General features: G+C 36.5%; 1 protein-coding gene across 3 annotated transcripts in view; it reads left to right on the top strand.

The window, feature by feature from the left end:
- Positions 1-9,790: 9,790 nt before the first annotated feature.
- The window catches only part of LOC113234520, a 9,125-nt gene continuing 1,575 nt past the window's right edge, over positions 9,791-17,340 (top strand). For 2 of the 3 annotated variants that reach the window (XM_026469861.1, XM_026469862.1), the window contains exons 1-2: positions 9,791-9,891; positions 13,122-13,307. In XM_026469861.1, coding sequence (XP_026325646.1) covers positions 9,861-9,891; positions 13,122-13,307 — 217 coding nt within the window. In that variant the 5' untranslated portion in view covers positions 9,791-9,860. Of the gene's footprint in view, positions 9,892-10,820; positions 10,901-13,121; positions 13,308-17,340 lie in introns of those variants that run through there. The other variant, XR_003310795.1, reaches the window with a different exon arrangement.

The following is a 17,340-nucleotide window of genomic DNA, read 5'->3' on the forward strand; positions in this document are numbered from 1 at the left end:
TTGGGTATAGTACTTTTTCTACGAGTAAGTACAATAAAGAAACACAACAATATTGAATGTATTTTTATTAACAATCCATGACAACAAATGCAATTAGGTTTAATAAATATTAGCCCATTTGTTAGGGTAGACAAAGGTTCTAGCATATAACCTCTTCATATATTTAGACTAAAGCCAAACAAATGCTACAAAACAAAAACCAAAGAGAGAACAGAACTGGCTAATTACCGTTTATATTTTAACGAATAATTTTTTTTAAGACTTACTGCCCAATTGCAAGACTTTTAGGCCAATTTAGCCAATCAGGAGGCAGTATAGCGTTAGAGTCCTAATTGATATTGTAATTAGCAAAAATACGACGTTCTTTTTTTGAAACCCATTATAGTTCTGTGCACAAAACTAGAGAAATGTTTCAGCTCAATGGCGAGTACCACTGACATTTGTACAATGACAACTGCACATTGGCAATTAAATTTTGATTCAAAACTAAAAAGAGCGCCTTTGTCTAGGATATGGTTTATGAAATTATAATTAGCAAGGTAAAGTACAGAAGTAGAAATATAGGTTAATATCACTAGTCCGAAATGACATCAGAAATAACGTTTGGTCGAACTGTCATAACCTCGAAAGTAATTTTGAAAGGAAAATGTTTTTTCTTTTACACCTAACTTAACCTAACCTAACCGAACCTAATCGTGTCTTTGCGATAAACATCCAATATATACTGAAAGAACAACTGTTTCGTTATAATTCGGTTTTCGGTGTAATGAAAATTCGAACAAACCATATTTCCGACAACAAGTTTGTGATAGGTTACCAGAAAAATATTTTCAATATTTGAACACTGATATTATCAGATAATGATCGAAATTACTAACCCTACTAATAACGACATAATAGTGAGCTTCGACAAACCTTTATATGTACACATCTACAACGAATAGATATATAATACCGCTTCCGCTGACAATGGCAAGGGCGCGCAATTCCAAGAAATCTTATCCCGGCCACGTACCGATCAGTCGAACATGGAAGAGAAGGCAAATCTTTTTTCTATCTATAAGGACTATTCGGACATTTTTTATTTGGAAAACGAGCCTCTGACCTTTACCAATGAAATAAAACACGAAATTAACAAGACTTGTCTTCAATAGTAGTTAATATTTCTGACTCTGAATCGACAGTGCCAGCCCCAACGACAGACCAATCATCAACCCATCCTCAACCGATACCGCGCCGAGCCAGCGTGCTCTAAGTAGTCCCGTCCATGTCCTTAACCCCGACCCAGATGTTCACGTGACAGAAACAGTACATACATCGGTAGAAGATCCTATACTCAACATACCCATAACAGAAGACCCATTGAACAAGTTTAAACGACAGCTTTTAATAAGGCTTTAACGGGGCTGTTGTCCCGTCGAATCCTAAAATTACACATCCCTTTCAAACATTTCGAAGAACCGAGGTAGAAATTTCTGAGAATGGTATGGAACAAGAAATTATCTCAATTGTAAAAAAATATTTTGATCCAAAATTACGTACAGCAATACTTATACACCCCGTTGACAAAATGTCCTCTATTGTACTTGTCCTTCAAAGAAGTTTTCAGAGCCCATTACGTCCTCAATTTCAATTGTTCCTCCGCCTACTAGGCCGTTCGAGTTAGTACACGCGGATGTACTAACAATAGAATTAGATACCTAACAATAATTGACTCATTCTCCAAGTACGCACAGGTATATCGCATCCCAAATTATACAGCTTCGAACATAGTAAAAGCCCTATTGTCATTTTCGACACACCACGGATTTCCACTTTCTCTCACCACTGATAACGGCACAGAATTTACATATCAAGTAGTTTCAGAATTCTTCAAACTCCATAAGATACAACATCATACTACTGCTGCCGATGCCCCACACGGAAATGGCATAATTGAACGGTTTCATAGCAGCTAGAGCATTTAAGGGTCGTATTCTAGAACTCTACTCAATGCTCAAGTCAGGACTTGAGTATTGCAGTGAGCACTGAAAATCATACTCAAGTCCTTGCCATTAGGGTCGTATTTCCAGTGCTTGAAATCATACTCAAGTCTGCTCAAATCCTGACTTGAGCATTGAGTAGAGTTCTGGAATACGACCCTAAGATTATTAAAACTACAACATCCAAATGAGTTTGCCCAAAATTTAGTTCCCTACGAACTAATTGCGTATAACAGTTCTATTCACAGTTTAACTAAATGTAGGCCTACATTTCGACCTTATATATTTTTTTTAATATATAATAGACACACGCTTGGCCACAATCTCACCTGATGTTAAGCGACGATGTGACCGACGATGGGACGCGTTTGCCTAAAAAATGCCTATTCATTCTAGCTTTGAATAGCCCCAAATTGTACTTTTCGGGAAATACAGATGCCGGTAGAGCATTCCATTCCTTTGCCGTACGCATCAGAAAGGAGGAGGCAAAGCGCTTAGTGCGAATAGGTGGAATATCAACGACATAAGAATGGAGTGCTCCGGACCTTCTAGTCGACCGAAGGAGGAACGGTGAGAGCGGAACCAAATTGAAAAGGGCATTTCGACCCAAGACACCCTATTGATGTAGAATTAACAGAATCCATATTACAGCAATATTCACAAAACCACCGTGATCGGATGAATACAATATATCAAATCATACATAAATCATCTTTGGCCGAACGCGAAGCTATCATGTCCCGTCGTAACCTTGACCGTGAACCCGTCACTAATTACGAGCTCGGTCAACAAATATACATTAGAAACTCCATAGCACAAAGACAAAAATTTGTCACACGATTCACACAAGATAAGGTTACTGCCAACCATCCCATGGACATCTACACAGCCAAGAAATCGAAACCTGTAGCTGTAGGACCCGCATAAAAAGGACTAAAAAGACTAAATCGACATTGTTACAGAGAACTGATTCTCGTCATGACCCTGAGCCTGGACCCAGTACTAGCCGACCACCTGACGGGGAACATCATACAACTTGACGACTTGTCTAACGGACCTGGATTACTACCCTTCAACTTAGGCAAACCAAAAATCATATCTCACCAACATTCCTTTCTACAAGAAATACACATCGATGAAATACAAAATCAAACTAACTCTCTTGAAACCCTTAACTGACTCTATCAGCCGTTTGTCTAAGAAAAACAATTTTATTTACAAGTTTCAATTTCTTCACCTCTAGTAAACTAAAACAAATAAAATCACGCCTAGAATCATTTGAACCTAAAAGACAAAGATGTGGTCTAATCGATCCCTTGGGTACGATTATTAAAAGTATAACAGGTAATCTTGACCAAAATGACGCTCTAAGATTCGAAAAAGATTTACAAAAGAATGATCGAGCACTGTCAGCGACGTTAAACAAACACATTAGTTTATTTCAAGATATGACATTTCAACATACTCAAACTCTGAACAACATAAGTCATAATCAATAAAAGCTTACGGAAGCTATTCAATAATATTTAATCTTATGACTACCTCAAAGGATTCGCATGTAATACAATATATTAAGACAATGCAACTTTTCAACGCGATTTCTGAAAATATTCAGGAGCTTTCTTTAGAAATAGATAGACTAGAAAATATTTTAGCATTTAGTCATACTCAATCTATGCACCGTCTGATACTATCTATTAAGCAATTAGACAACATAGTAAGCAAATTAAGCACTTTATATAATTCGGATCAATTCTTTAACTTAGATATTACTACGATATGATTAGCTTAGGTTCTTATTTCATTCATAATAAAATAGTGATCGTCTTAAAATTCCCTATTTTATCTTCAACAACTTATAATCTTTACCGAGTGCCCAGTCCCTAATAAAAATTCTCATATAATTTTGCCTCCATTCCCGTTCATAGCAACCAATTCCAAGGAATTCGTGTACATAGAGGCAGAATGCCCGAACGTGAATACTTGGAACATCTGCGAGCAGAAATTCACCCATCAAAAACGCGCGTGCATCGAGACTGCATCTATCATCTCATATATCAGCGCGAAACAGAAAATCTATGCCACTCGAACTTGAACTAAAAGTAGTGAAAGATCGCTATTTGTCCCACTCGTACCGTTCCTACTGTACAAAAGACAGGTGAACTATCAACGCAGATAGTTCCTAGTTCGTACTGAACTAAAAAGAACGATGAACTATTAAAACCGTGCAAGGCGAACTAGCTCATGTCGGTCACTATAGGGAATATATTCCTAATAGTTCGTAGTTCATGAACTATACAAGCCTATTACAAACCCATTGCCACTAAATTTAACTACTTTGACCTTATTATTCACCGCGGGGCTTAACGATTTATAACGCAGAACTTAGAGACCAGTTATCAAATAATTCCTAGCACAATTAGTTACGAGGGAGTTTCCCTCAATGTCTCCATATATTTTTTTAACAAGTTGCACGCCTGGTGGTAAACGACACTCCTGTTCATAACAATTGCTGTACCGCTCGAAGCTTTAAATCACAAAGATCAGAGGGATGCCTCTACACCTGTCACCCTGAGACATAAGATAACAAGTCCTGTGTGCACCAGCACCCTTACCCTTCAAAACCAGAACGCAGCAATGGTCACATTACTATGACGAATTCTTTCACAAGGACTGCTATTAAATGTTCCATGTCATAAAAGAAAAATAAAATTAATATTAGTATAAAGCGAAAACTGAAATGCGTTGGCTTGAAAAATTAGAGAATGACGATGTGACGTAAGAATCATGTGAATGTACGCACACGAGCACGTGCTCGCTGCGCGTGCGCTCGTGACGTTAAGACTATAAACATTTTCTCTTTGCTTATTAGCGGTAATCTGTTTCAAATTAAAAATATACTATGAAACGCACTTTTATAAAATGAACGATATGAACAAAACTTAAATCAAAACTTACAAAACCCCCAATGTAAAACATTGCTTTGCAACTGCCTCCGTGGCCGAATGGTTACCATACCGGACTGCCACGCGGAGGTCCCCGGGTTCGATTCCCGGGCCGGGAGAAATATTTGTATGGCCTACATTTATTTCTCTCGTGAGTTTGGGTGTAATTTGTGGTTGTCTATGTGTGTGTCCATGGCACCCGCGACGCAGGGTTTCCCTAGTGCGGGGCTATGTTGAGTGTGTGCGTTATTTATTATTATTTTATGAACGGGTTTAGCTTACCACTAGGCACACGACTTGCTCGTCCCGTCATTAGAGATCATAAAAAAGTATATTTTATTATAATGATCTTTGTCTGTATGGTTTTTATTTACTTTTTAGTCGTGGCGCCATCTCGGACGAAATACTTTCACAGATTTCTCATACTAAAAAGTTGATAAAAATTAGATATAAACATCCGACAACAAGCACATAGAAAGATTCGTGATGATGAAAGAGACTCAGGCGTTTTATAACGACTCGACTCCATTTTACAGGACTCGACTCTAAAATTAAGACTGGGGATTCGAGTTTTTATTACACCTCAGTCGTTATACTAAACGACTCAAAGGACTTAATCGACTTGAAAGACTTAAACGACTTGAGTTGTTTGCAAAGAACTTATACCTATTTTAAGTCTTATTAAACCCAAAGTTTATAACCAAAAATGACGTAAGTAGTAAATATTCACGTTTATTTACTTATAATAAAAATTGTAAATAAATACCTTGTAGATAGAAATAAAATCACGCCATAGGGCTCATGACTCTCAACTCCCGAGGCTATGAGGCTCCAGTCGTTTTAGTCCTATAAGTCTTTTAAGCTTCCTTGGGATTAAAAGCCTTCGACTCGAATTAGTCTTCAGTTTTAGTCTTATGACTCAAGACTTGAGGGTCAAAAGACTAGACTAGTGAGGCGTTAAAAATTAGTCGAAGTTTTTTAAAAGGCCTTAAAAGACTGAGTCTCTTTCATCACTATTCGTGAGGTCCACTGGTTCGTTCTGTGGCTTAGTTCGCATAGCGTCAGACAGGGTTTGCTGGAAGATCTTGGTTCGAATCCGGCCAGATCGAAATATTTTTTTCTAAGTGTTTTAATCTTTGTATTAATAATTATAACAGATTACCAATTGAAATGAAAACTCTGACATTTGAAAGAATGACAACTGAATTGTAGAAAATAGCTACAAAAGGATATTGTAGCGTAAATAAATAATTAGAAAATTAAATTTATAAGAGTATATAACCATAAATAGACATGAAATAAATGCTACCTATCCCTGGCAACTTGTCAGGCAAATGGGCCTTATATCACTTTTAAATATCAACTCGCGTTTGCGCTGAAATCACAAATTAGAAAGCTGAAACAGTACAGCGCCAACAAGTGACCTACTTACGTACGTGTCCGTATATTCCAAAAATATTCTGTATTTATTGTAATAAAGATAATATCTCTAACAATGGGGGCTGTTCCATTCGGTGGTGTGGGAAAAATAGCAAAACATCTAATTACAAAACAAACGAAATCATTTTCATCGGTAATTAAATATTAAATATGTAATTTTGCAATTTTCGTCCATTAAAGCAAAGTTCAAGTTAAACTGGTCGATTTCAAGTGAAACAATTGACGACACCCATTGATAATACCCGTCAATTGTTTCGAATTCGGGCTGGCCAATCGAAGCGAGGTTGTCACCGTATTGATTTGGCAGAAAAATTTACAAACAAATTAAATGACATTTCGTCTCTATTTCTTGTTATGTACTCTCTTTATGTTATGTTTATAAACTGCCTCCGTGGCCGAACGGTTACCATGCCGGACTGCCACACAGAGGTCCCAGGTTCGATTCCCGGGCCGAGAGAAATAGTTGTATGGCCTACAATTATTTCTCCCGTGAGTTTGGGTGTAATTTGTGGTTGTCTATGTGTGTGTCCATGGCACCCGCGACACAGGGATTCCCTAGTGCGGGGCTATGTTGAGTGTGTGCGTGTGTGCGTTATGTGCACTAACGTAGTAACTACCATCCTGTAAAAACCTATTCAATGCAAATAAACATAATTTCATTTAATTAGGGCTTTAGATCGCAAAGGTCTGAGGGGCACTGCCACTGCGCCCTTCTCCTTGAGACAGAAGTTGACCAGTCGCATGTGCCTGTAATTTCACCAGCACCCTTGCCCTTCAAAACCGGAACACAGTAATGCTGACATTTCTGCTTGGCGGCAGAAATAGGCAAGGTGGCACTAATACCCTGGACGAACTCTTTCACAATATATATATATATTTATATCTAGTAGATTATACATATATCTAGTACCTTATGCATTTGTTCCAAAAACAATTCCCTATGAATACCAGAGTAGCTATAACTTGGAAGGCAAAACGCCCAGAACCAATTGATAAAAGTTCGCCTACTAAATTGCTTCTCGGGGAAATCGAATCCAACTTCGCCGTGCTTAATAAAATGCTTTAGATAGCAGTAACAAGAAACAAACAAGGATTCCGAGTCGCTTTTTTACAAGTAACTTATATCGGATAGGTTGTCTGTATTGATTTTTCACACGAATTTAAGAATTAAAAAGAAACTATGATGCAAAAAAACGAGCTCTTACGAAACATTGTAATATCAATTTCATTATTTCATAATTAAGTACTAATTTTTTGCTCTGAATGTTGTTCGATGTTATCTATTAGTCATAATCTCAGTACAGAGTACTAAAACAACCGACCTCAAAAGTACGTGGAATTACGTCTATTTGCCAAGATTTATTGAAATATCCCCTAGTTCGCCACTATACAGGACTTGACACTGGAGATAATAAAAACCGGTTCTCACTACTCAAAGTATATTGGGAGAGGAAAACGCCTTGAATTGGAGAATATCAAAACCAACCATTAAAGTAATTGCTCCTTAAGTAAAATTTAGGCGCTATTTATCAAAATGAATGTTCACGCGTGATTAGAGTTGTATGTTTTTCATCAAAATGAAATGGGACCACTATGGAAGTACCCCCTTTCCAACAAAAAAAGAATCATGAAAATCGGTTCACAAATACCGGAGTTATCGCGTAACATACATACAAAAAAAAACACTGTCGAATTGAGAACCTCCTCCTTTTTTTGAAGTCGGTTAAAAATGACCAGGCGGCGTGGTGTGTCCTTGTTAGCAACTGTGCCTTGACGTACTGAACAGTGCCGAGACACTCGCCCTTTTCCCATGCGGCGACACTCCTCAACTCCGTACTCACAGCACCACTGCAGTTTGATCTGTTTGTGACTAGAGAAACAGATCACGTCTCTTTAGGCAGCTATTTAACGAAAAAACGCTTATACGGCAGCCATATTCAAAAATGGCGTAAAAAAACTTTTGACCCCAAATTATGATTAAGCACTCCTAAAGACCCGCGCATGTCAATTTTCAGCCGGACCGAAGCAAGTTTTTCTTCGGCGGCCATTTTGAATTCACCATCTTGAATTAATTTCGATACAGGACCACTGTTGCCCACTATGACATTCCTTTGAGCACATTGTACCTATCTGTAATAGTATCCGTGACAGAAGGCTTCGAAATTTGTTATGTGGCACCTATTTATTTGAATTTCGAACATTTTTTACTTCCGGTGGAAATTACCCACGATGTATCTCATAAAAGTGCACAAATATCCCCTCCATATACTATAGGTTTTGCAGTCCGCTGATCACTCTTTCATATTTTCCACATTCAGGTCTTGTCATAATTGATTCTTTGCTTTGGAACCTATCCGCGTACGACGCATGTGAGCATTACTGCGTTCCGGTTTTGACGGGTGCTGGTGAAATTACAAGCACATGAGACTTGTGAAGTTATGTCTCAGGGTGACGGGTGGAGTGGCAGTGCCCTTCAGATCTCCGAGTGGCACTGCAACTGTTATGGACAGGCGTGTAGCTTACCATCAGGCGCACGACTTGTTCGTCCCGTCATTTGATGTCATAATAATCTCAGTACAGAGTACTAAAAAAACCGACCTCAAAAGTACGTGGAATTACGTCTATTTGCTAAGTTTCATTGAAATATCCCCTAGTTCGCCACTATACAGGACTTGATACTGGAGATAATAAAAATCGGTTCTCACTACGACACTACTCAATATCGAGAGAAAAACGCCTTGAATTGGAGAAATAGCAAAATCAAGTAAATAATTGCTAAAAGTAATTGCTCCTAAATTGAAGTTAGGCGCTATTTATAAAAATGAAACTTCATGCGTGAACATCCACCCTTTGAGGTGGATGATTTTCTTGAAAATGAAATGGGACCACTATGGAAATACCCCCTTTCAAACAAAAAAAGAATCATGAAAATCGGTTCACAAATACCGGAGTTATCGCGTAACATACATGCAAAAAAAAAAACAAAAAAAAAAGAACATACAGTCGAATTGAGAACCTCCTCCTTTTTTGAAATTCGGTTAAAAAAAATTCAAAGGGAAAATGACGGTCTGAGCTCAGATAGGTCTTTCGAGACCTATAGTTGGCACGCATTAGACGCTAACTAACCACTTCTAGTGTGTTTATTGTTCTGTGATTTAGATGATATATTTCTGTGGTGATAATTACTGGATATAATCAACACTACATTATTATATCGACCACGTAAGTGAAATCGTAAGCAATAGCCGCGATAACAAAAAATTTGCCACGCTATGGAATTGATTTCGAAATCACCAGACTTATTGAAAATTTAGTTATGGTGTTATTATATTTTAAAAATAATATAAGTTTAGCTTGAAATAAGCGTGAGGATATAAAATTTTTAAAGTAACATAATATTTAAATACGATTTTGAAATACTTATGTTTAATTTCTTGTGCAAGTTAGTGTAATGTGCTAGGTATTTTGTTTGATATTTATTTTGTTTTTAGAAATGAAGAATTTGTTTCGTTTTTTGTTTTTGGGTAAGAAAATTGTTTTTTCTTTTTAGTTTTCTAATGAGCTACGTACTACTGCACACGGGTCTGCTCGAAAATATACAGAATGCAAAAATACAGGATATTTATTCGTTGAAAAATGTAGTTAACATTGCAGGTCTTATAGTATAATCATATTACATCGTACATTTCACCATAAACTTGGTATACGAATATTTTACACAACTTTTTCCATTTTTGATGTAGCATGCATTAAAGTTAAATTAATACAATAGCATAAACAAACAATAACAATTGGAATTTAACCGGAAAATAGGAAGTCAAAAATATAGGTAACATAGAATAGTTAAATTTTAGATTTTATTTTATCAAGTAAAAAATCATCAATATTGTAGCAGCATTGGGTAACTAACAAATTATGCAATTTCATTTTAAATTGTCTACAATTTGATTCTTTAATAGCATCCGGTAATTTATTAAATAATTAAGGTGCTCATACGAACATCGCTCTTCTGTAAAATTCCAAGTTAGGACGTTGTCTGAGTTTTATTCCTTGTGTTTCTAGGATATCTAGTTTTGACTATATTCAAGCTGCTTAGATTTTATATGACATAAATATAAACATTTTTTTTTAAATATATAATAGACACACGCTTGGCTACAATCAATCTCACCTGATGTTAAGCGACGATGTGACCGACGATGAGACGCGTTTGCCTAAAAAAAATGCCTATTGCCTCTAGCCTTGAATTGTAGTTTTCGGGAAATACAGAAGTAAAAGTATTCCATTCCTTTGCCGTACGCATCAGAAAGGAGGAAGCATAGCGCTTAGTGCGAATAGGCGGTATATCAACGACATAAGGATGGAGTGTTCCGGACCTTCTAGTCGACCGAAGGAGGAGCGGTGAGGGTGGAATCAAATTGAAAAGTTCCTGAGCACACTCCCCGAAATGTTTACCCGATAGAAAAGCAGCCAACTTTTCTGCGATGGTCGAGATTTTGTAGTTATTACAATAATAAACATGATTACGGTTAGGTAATTATATTATATATAGGTAATAAATAAATAGGTAGTTAACAAATGTAATTAAATAATAATATTATTGCCTTAACAGGATTACTTTTTACTAACAACCTCTCTGGACTATAATCATAAATTAAAAAGTTTAATTGATTACCAACAAATGTCAATCAACGTAGCCTTCGTCAGGTAGACAGAAATATGTATCGGCAAATTTAGTTATTTTTATTAAACTATAAGAATGAAAAAGGACCGTCAGAATCGTAGCTGGTGCAAACGTCCCCTTAACATTGGTAGCATTACCGAGCTGAATGACTACGGAATTTGTTGCACAGTATTGACTTAATACAGAATAGATTGGAAACTTCACACACATAATTAGAAGTCGATACTGCCTCATTATTTGATTTCTAATTCGAGACTTAATCACGTATAAAATATATTTTAATTACCTCGACGTTTCGGACGTATTGCAACGTCCATGGTCTCGAAGGGACTGAAGAGGCGGGTGTCAGCATCTTCTAGCCGTGCGAGTTTTTCTAACTACCGTTTTAAGAGGCTGTGATATTGACGTGTGACGTACACGTCAAAACTAATACAGTCTCTAAACGAAAACCTTGCTTTTTCAAATTTCGCGCCATGCCTGCTGTACCCATATTATTTCGATATTAAATTTGCTGTCAATCATGTTGGTATTATCGCCATACATAAGAACGTCACCAAAGAAAAAAAAGTATTAAAACAGTCACTTACGAGTGTATACAACCTCAAATGACTTTGGTTGAGCTCTTATACATTCTGGTTCCATGGTCACGGCTGATTGGCCATGGAACCACTAGCCATGGAACCACTAAATGACCGCCCGAACGTTGACTTGTTTGAAAAAAACAAATATACCCAAATTAGATGCGAAAAATTTCTTCTTAGTGTGCCGCTTCTCTACGAAGGTTGGTGATCATGGCTATCCTCATTTTTAAGCTGCCGCACGAAAGAAGGAATGTATGCTAAGGTGGAGCCAGTTTCTCAGGTTCTTCAACCACGAGGTTTTCCTTTTGCCTCGACTACGCTTTCCTTGTACTTTCCCCTGCATTATTAGTTGAAGAATCCGGTATCTATTGCCCATCATTACGTAGCCAAAATACTGCACCTTCTTTCATTAACAATTCTAAATATTTCTAACTTAAGAAATGAAACTATTTTTACGGATTGAAATCGCGTATATTTGTTTTTTAACCGGCTTCAAAAAAGGAGGAGGTTCTCAATTCGACTTATGTTAATTTTTTTTTGTATGTATGTTCCGCGATAACTCCGGTATTTGTAAACCGATTTTCATGATTCTTTTTTTGCTGGAAAGGGGGTAATTCCATAGTGATCTCATTTCATTTAGAAGAAAATCATCCACCTCTAAGGGTGGCTGTTCACGCATGAAGATTCAGTTTTATGAATAGCGCCCAACTTTAATTTAGGAGCAATTATTTTAATGGATGATTTCGCTATTTCTCCAATACAAGGCGTTTTTCTCTCAATATACTTTGAGTATTGAGAACCGATTTTTATTATCTCCAGTGTCAAGTCCTGTATAGTGGCGAACTAGGTGATATTTCAATAAAACTTAGCAAATAGACGTAATTCCAAGTACTTTTGAGGTCGGTTTTTTAGTACTCTGTACTGAGATTATTCAAATAAACCAACGTTTCGGGCTCTTTACAGGTCCAATGGTCACGGTTGAGTTAGAACTCGATGTATTCCTAAATTTTTTATTATTCGACAAGCTTGCAAGCATACGTCTGTACACCCGTCAAAGGACTATAGTTTTGAGCATAATGCGAAAAACTAGGAAAATTTTATAAATGTATGTATTTTTTTTTAATATCAAGTAACGGGACGAACAAGTCGTGCACCTGATGGTAAGCTACACGCCTGTCTGTGCCACTCCAGAGCTTTAAGCCGCAAAGGTCTGAGGGGCACTGCCACTGCGCCTGTCACCATGAGGCATAAGTTGACAAGTCCCATGTGCAGCAACAAGCACATTGAAAAAGTCCGTAAAAAAGTAAGGTCCGGTGGTAGCCGTAGCGCCATCTATTAGAGATCTATGAAAGTATTTCGTCACCCAGTTAGGCGCCTTTACAGCTACCAGCCCGCGCTAGAAAACTTGAATATCTTGGTAGGAAAATGTTATGACAAAAATTACAGTAATTTATTAAGTATTAAACGATATTTAATTCTTTCTCCGCAGCGTTCTTAGCAACCGCCATTGCTCGCCCCCAAAATCCACAAAGCGATTCCATAACCCTAGCTAATCCAGCCCAGGGTTTGATGACCAGCGGAGCCTCATCCGTCCAGTCCGGCATGTCCTCCGTGCAGAACCTGGCCACCCTGCCGTTGCAACTTCCACTAAATATGCTGCAGAATCTAATGAAAAGTCAGTAACAATTATAGCTATAGTTATATATATTTAATTTTCATATTATTATAGTAAGAATACCTGCACTTTATATAATAGTATCATTTTAATTACGTAGTTAATTTTTAATATAATATGTGTATTATTGTCAATTTATACGTTAAATAAATGTTTTAGTATGTATTTTCTGTCTATAATTTTTCCTATATAAATTTCTCTTCTATGAGGGTTACCTACCGGTAATCTGAAACGACATTTGCCAGAAATAGCGTTTGCTCGAATTTTCATAACCTCGAAAGTAATTTTGGGAGGAAAATGATTTTTCTTTTAAACCTAACTTAACCTAACCTAACCGAACCCAATCGTGTCTTTGCGATAAACATCCAACATTATCTTAAAAGAACAAGGGTTTCGTTATAAATCGGTTTTCGATGTAATGAAAATTCGAACAAACGTTATTTCGGAAAAAGACCTTCTAGAAGTCTTTGTTGAAAACGGAGTAAAATGATATTTGTAGGGTTAGCAGTTTTCATAAAATTTTTAAATAGTTATGTAGTTGTTGTCGATAGTTTTATCGATAGATTGTGAAAGACGCTAAAATGTTCCCAAAAATGACTGAATTAAGAATGTTACGATGTTCTAATGATAACTAATTACGTTATTGCCATCTTCATTCTTATTTTGACAGTTGGCCTACTTGTATCCAGATCAATTTTTATTCATATATATTTTAACAAGAATAGTGGGATTTGATTGTCTGTATTGAATTAAAATGGAAAACTTAAAAATATGTCTCCTCTTTGTATTTTTCATAAACAGAGTTCTAAATATAGTACATGTACGTATGAACTCAGTAATTGGATGAATAATGATTCAAATGAAACAAGTTCGGCTACTTATGCCATAAGTGTGACCAATACCCCATCGATAGTCGATAAAATATTTATCGACTACAATCACTAGCTGCTTGCAAGCGGGAAACATTTTTGTACTATGAATTGTCATTTTACTCCGTTTTCAAAAAAGACAGACTATATATCTATACGCATGTACAGTGGCTACATTTAAATGATCGTTATTAAGCAAAACTAAAACGTCTTCCTTTTATTATAAAGTAAAACTTCGTTGAACATTTTCCTGGTTGAATGTGTAAGATGCCCTCAGAACCAAAAGTTCTGCTGGAGGTCAGATATCTTAGAGCACCGACTGTGCAGACAACGGAATGTCTTCGTTAAGACTTATAGAAGTTACCGCACGTACATCACGTCGCGAAATGCGACAAAGCTCGCATATTCCATTTTATATAACTTCCAATACGCCATACATCCTTATTAACTTGAGTCTGAACAGTTCTTAAAAAGAGAGATTCTAGTTAGTTCAATAGGTCAACTGAACTACGTCGGTCTTGTAGTTCATTTAGCTCGTCTTGTCCTTGTTCGGACATTGAATGAACGCTCCAAACCAGCTATTTTATTCATATGAACAACTACGAACTTCTAGTATTAGGTCAATAGTACACTAAATATTTAAAAATACAATTTATATGGAATCGATACTTCTTAATTTACAAATATAAGACTGTCATTCTAACTAAATGTCCTCTTTTTACAAAATTTATTTTGCAAAAAGTGTGTTTGAAAATCAATATTTACAACGATTTCATATACACATAGGTTGATATTACACATAGAGATACCTACCATGCCGACCAAGAAATATGAGCACTTACTTTATTGCAAGCTTACATAATGTAGATACGTATTAGAGACTTAAACGTCAATTCTGACATACGGTGTTCCCAGCCTAATATTGAAATATGAGCAATTTTTAAGCTAAACTATCAATATGTCGGAATGGTATTAGAATAGACAAAGTACTTTTCGAATTACTAGGACACAAATATTTCACGGAAACGGTAATTAGAATTACCGCTGTCTATAATGAAAGTCGTGCGCCGGGTGGTAAACTACACCCCTGTGACAAAGATTTCAGGGGCACTGCCACTGCGAAGTTGACAAGTCCCATGTGCCTGTAATTTCACCAGCTCCCTTACTTACCTTTCAATACCGGAACACAGTAACGCTGACATTATTGCTTGGCGGCAGAAATAAGTAAGGTGGCAGTAGTTCCCTCTCGACGAGCTCTTTCATATGGAGCTACCAATAATAAATCGATAACGTGCACTGTTATTGCAGTCCAGAAGTAAGCCCCGTTGACCTTGTTACTATTGACCAGGATTAAATCCTCAAGCATGCAGATGGTTGTGAAGTCATCTTGTACTTTTAAAAGAAAGTGCAAGCTTTGGTTACTTTCAAGGCAAAGATCAGAAAGTATTGGATGTAGTTTGTAATTACATTTTTACGTGTGGGTGCTGTTCATCTCTACCTAAACCCCAAATTTGAGTATTTTTAGGTGGAATATTTTATCTATCTCAGGTACTATAAGGATAATAGATTTATTATAACTTTAAGTGAGTATATATATATTTATTATTTTGTGATATCTTTTGGAGCTACTCGAGTCGCGTCAGACAAATACTATGATTAAAATGTAGCGAGTTTCAAAATGGTAGGGTCTGAAAAACAGCTTAAGCTGAGACTCTATCCTTTTTATCTACACTGTATCTATAAGTGATGTTATTTACGCCTAAATTGTTTTGTAAATGTAGATAAATAAAGTTCTTTATTATTATTATGATTGTGAAGTGTGTAGACATAAGTCAATAAGACACATGTGGTCGTAATTTCACCAGCACTCGTATTCATTCCCATTCCGAGACTCTACAAATCTAGAAACCTCGGACCAACTTCGGATGTCGCTTGTGCACTAAATTCTATACACCTGTAGATAAAATGAACCCTGTGACATTTCGGACCGTCATTTCTCGGATTCGGAACTAGGGGTCGATTCAGAACCTTACCATAACTCAGTTGTCGACCGATTCGATTAGATATAGTACGATTTGTTTTCATTTCTATTCACAATAACCGAATCGAACGACTGACATATTCGGAACTGAACCGAAAATACGTCACACCCGTACGATTACTCGAGCTTCTCGACCAGCAAAGGCTACAAATGTTATTAAGAAAGTTATCGAATGAAAGGTCAAAGTCAAAGTCAAAGTCAAAGATTATTTATTCCATAGGTAAAATAAATTTACACTTGAAAACGTCACATTTAAGCTACTGCTCGTTCACTACGCTGACCTCCCTGAGAAGAACGAGCAAGAAACTCTAGGGACTGCTCTTTTCAAATAAACTTAAATGCTATGGAATACACTTTGAATCAAATTTGTGTGGATTCTGGAGCCATGTCGTCTTTCCATACATCTTTATCTAACAAAATTGAAGACTACGTGTCTTCAATTTTGTAATATGATTTTTCGATCAAAATATTTTTAATGTAGTTTTTAAACTTAGGAAATGATAAACTTAATCTATGGTCCGGAATCTTATTGTAAAAACGTATACAGTTCCCTATAAAAGAGTTGTTTACCTTGGTTAAACGGAATCGTGGCACCAAACGTCCTATTGTTTACAAAGCAATCTATGCAATTATGGAAATCTCTTATTATTTAAAATAAAGTAGTATCTATTTTGTTCAATTTTATTAATTTATTTTAATGCCTAATTTATCACGCCTATGTAGCCTCTAGTTTGCGATATGGTTTGCTGCTTTGGGGGAACGCTGCTGCAACACATATTACACCACTGTTTAAAACCCAGAAGAAATGTGTCAGGGCCATGTTTGGTGTGGGCCAGCGAGAAAGCTGTGTACCCTATTTTAGAAAACTAAAGATTTTAACCCTACCATCTATGTATATTTACGAGGCCTGTGTTTATATAAAACAAAATCCAGGCAACTTTAATCTAGTGAAAACCAGACATCCCAGGAAAACAAGGAACAAAATAGAAATACGGCCAAACCAACGCCCCACCTTGGAATTTTACAATAGAACGATGTTTATATTGGCACCTAAATTATTTAATAAAATACCAGATGCAGTTAAAGAACTAAATTGTAGGCAATTTAAAATAAAATTACATAA

This window comes from Hyposmocoma kahamanoa, unplaced genomic scaffold (assembly GCF_003589595.1).
Source record: "Hyposmocoma kahamanoa isolate Upper Pololo Valley unplaced genomic scaffold, ASM358959v1 84, whole genome shotgun sequence".
Classification (NCBI taxonomy): Eukaryota; Metazoa; Arthropoda; class Insecta; order Lepidoptera; family Cosmopterigidae; genus Hyposmocoma; species Hyposmocoma kahamanoa.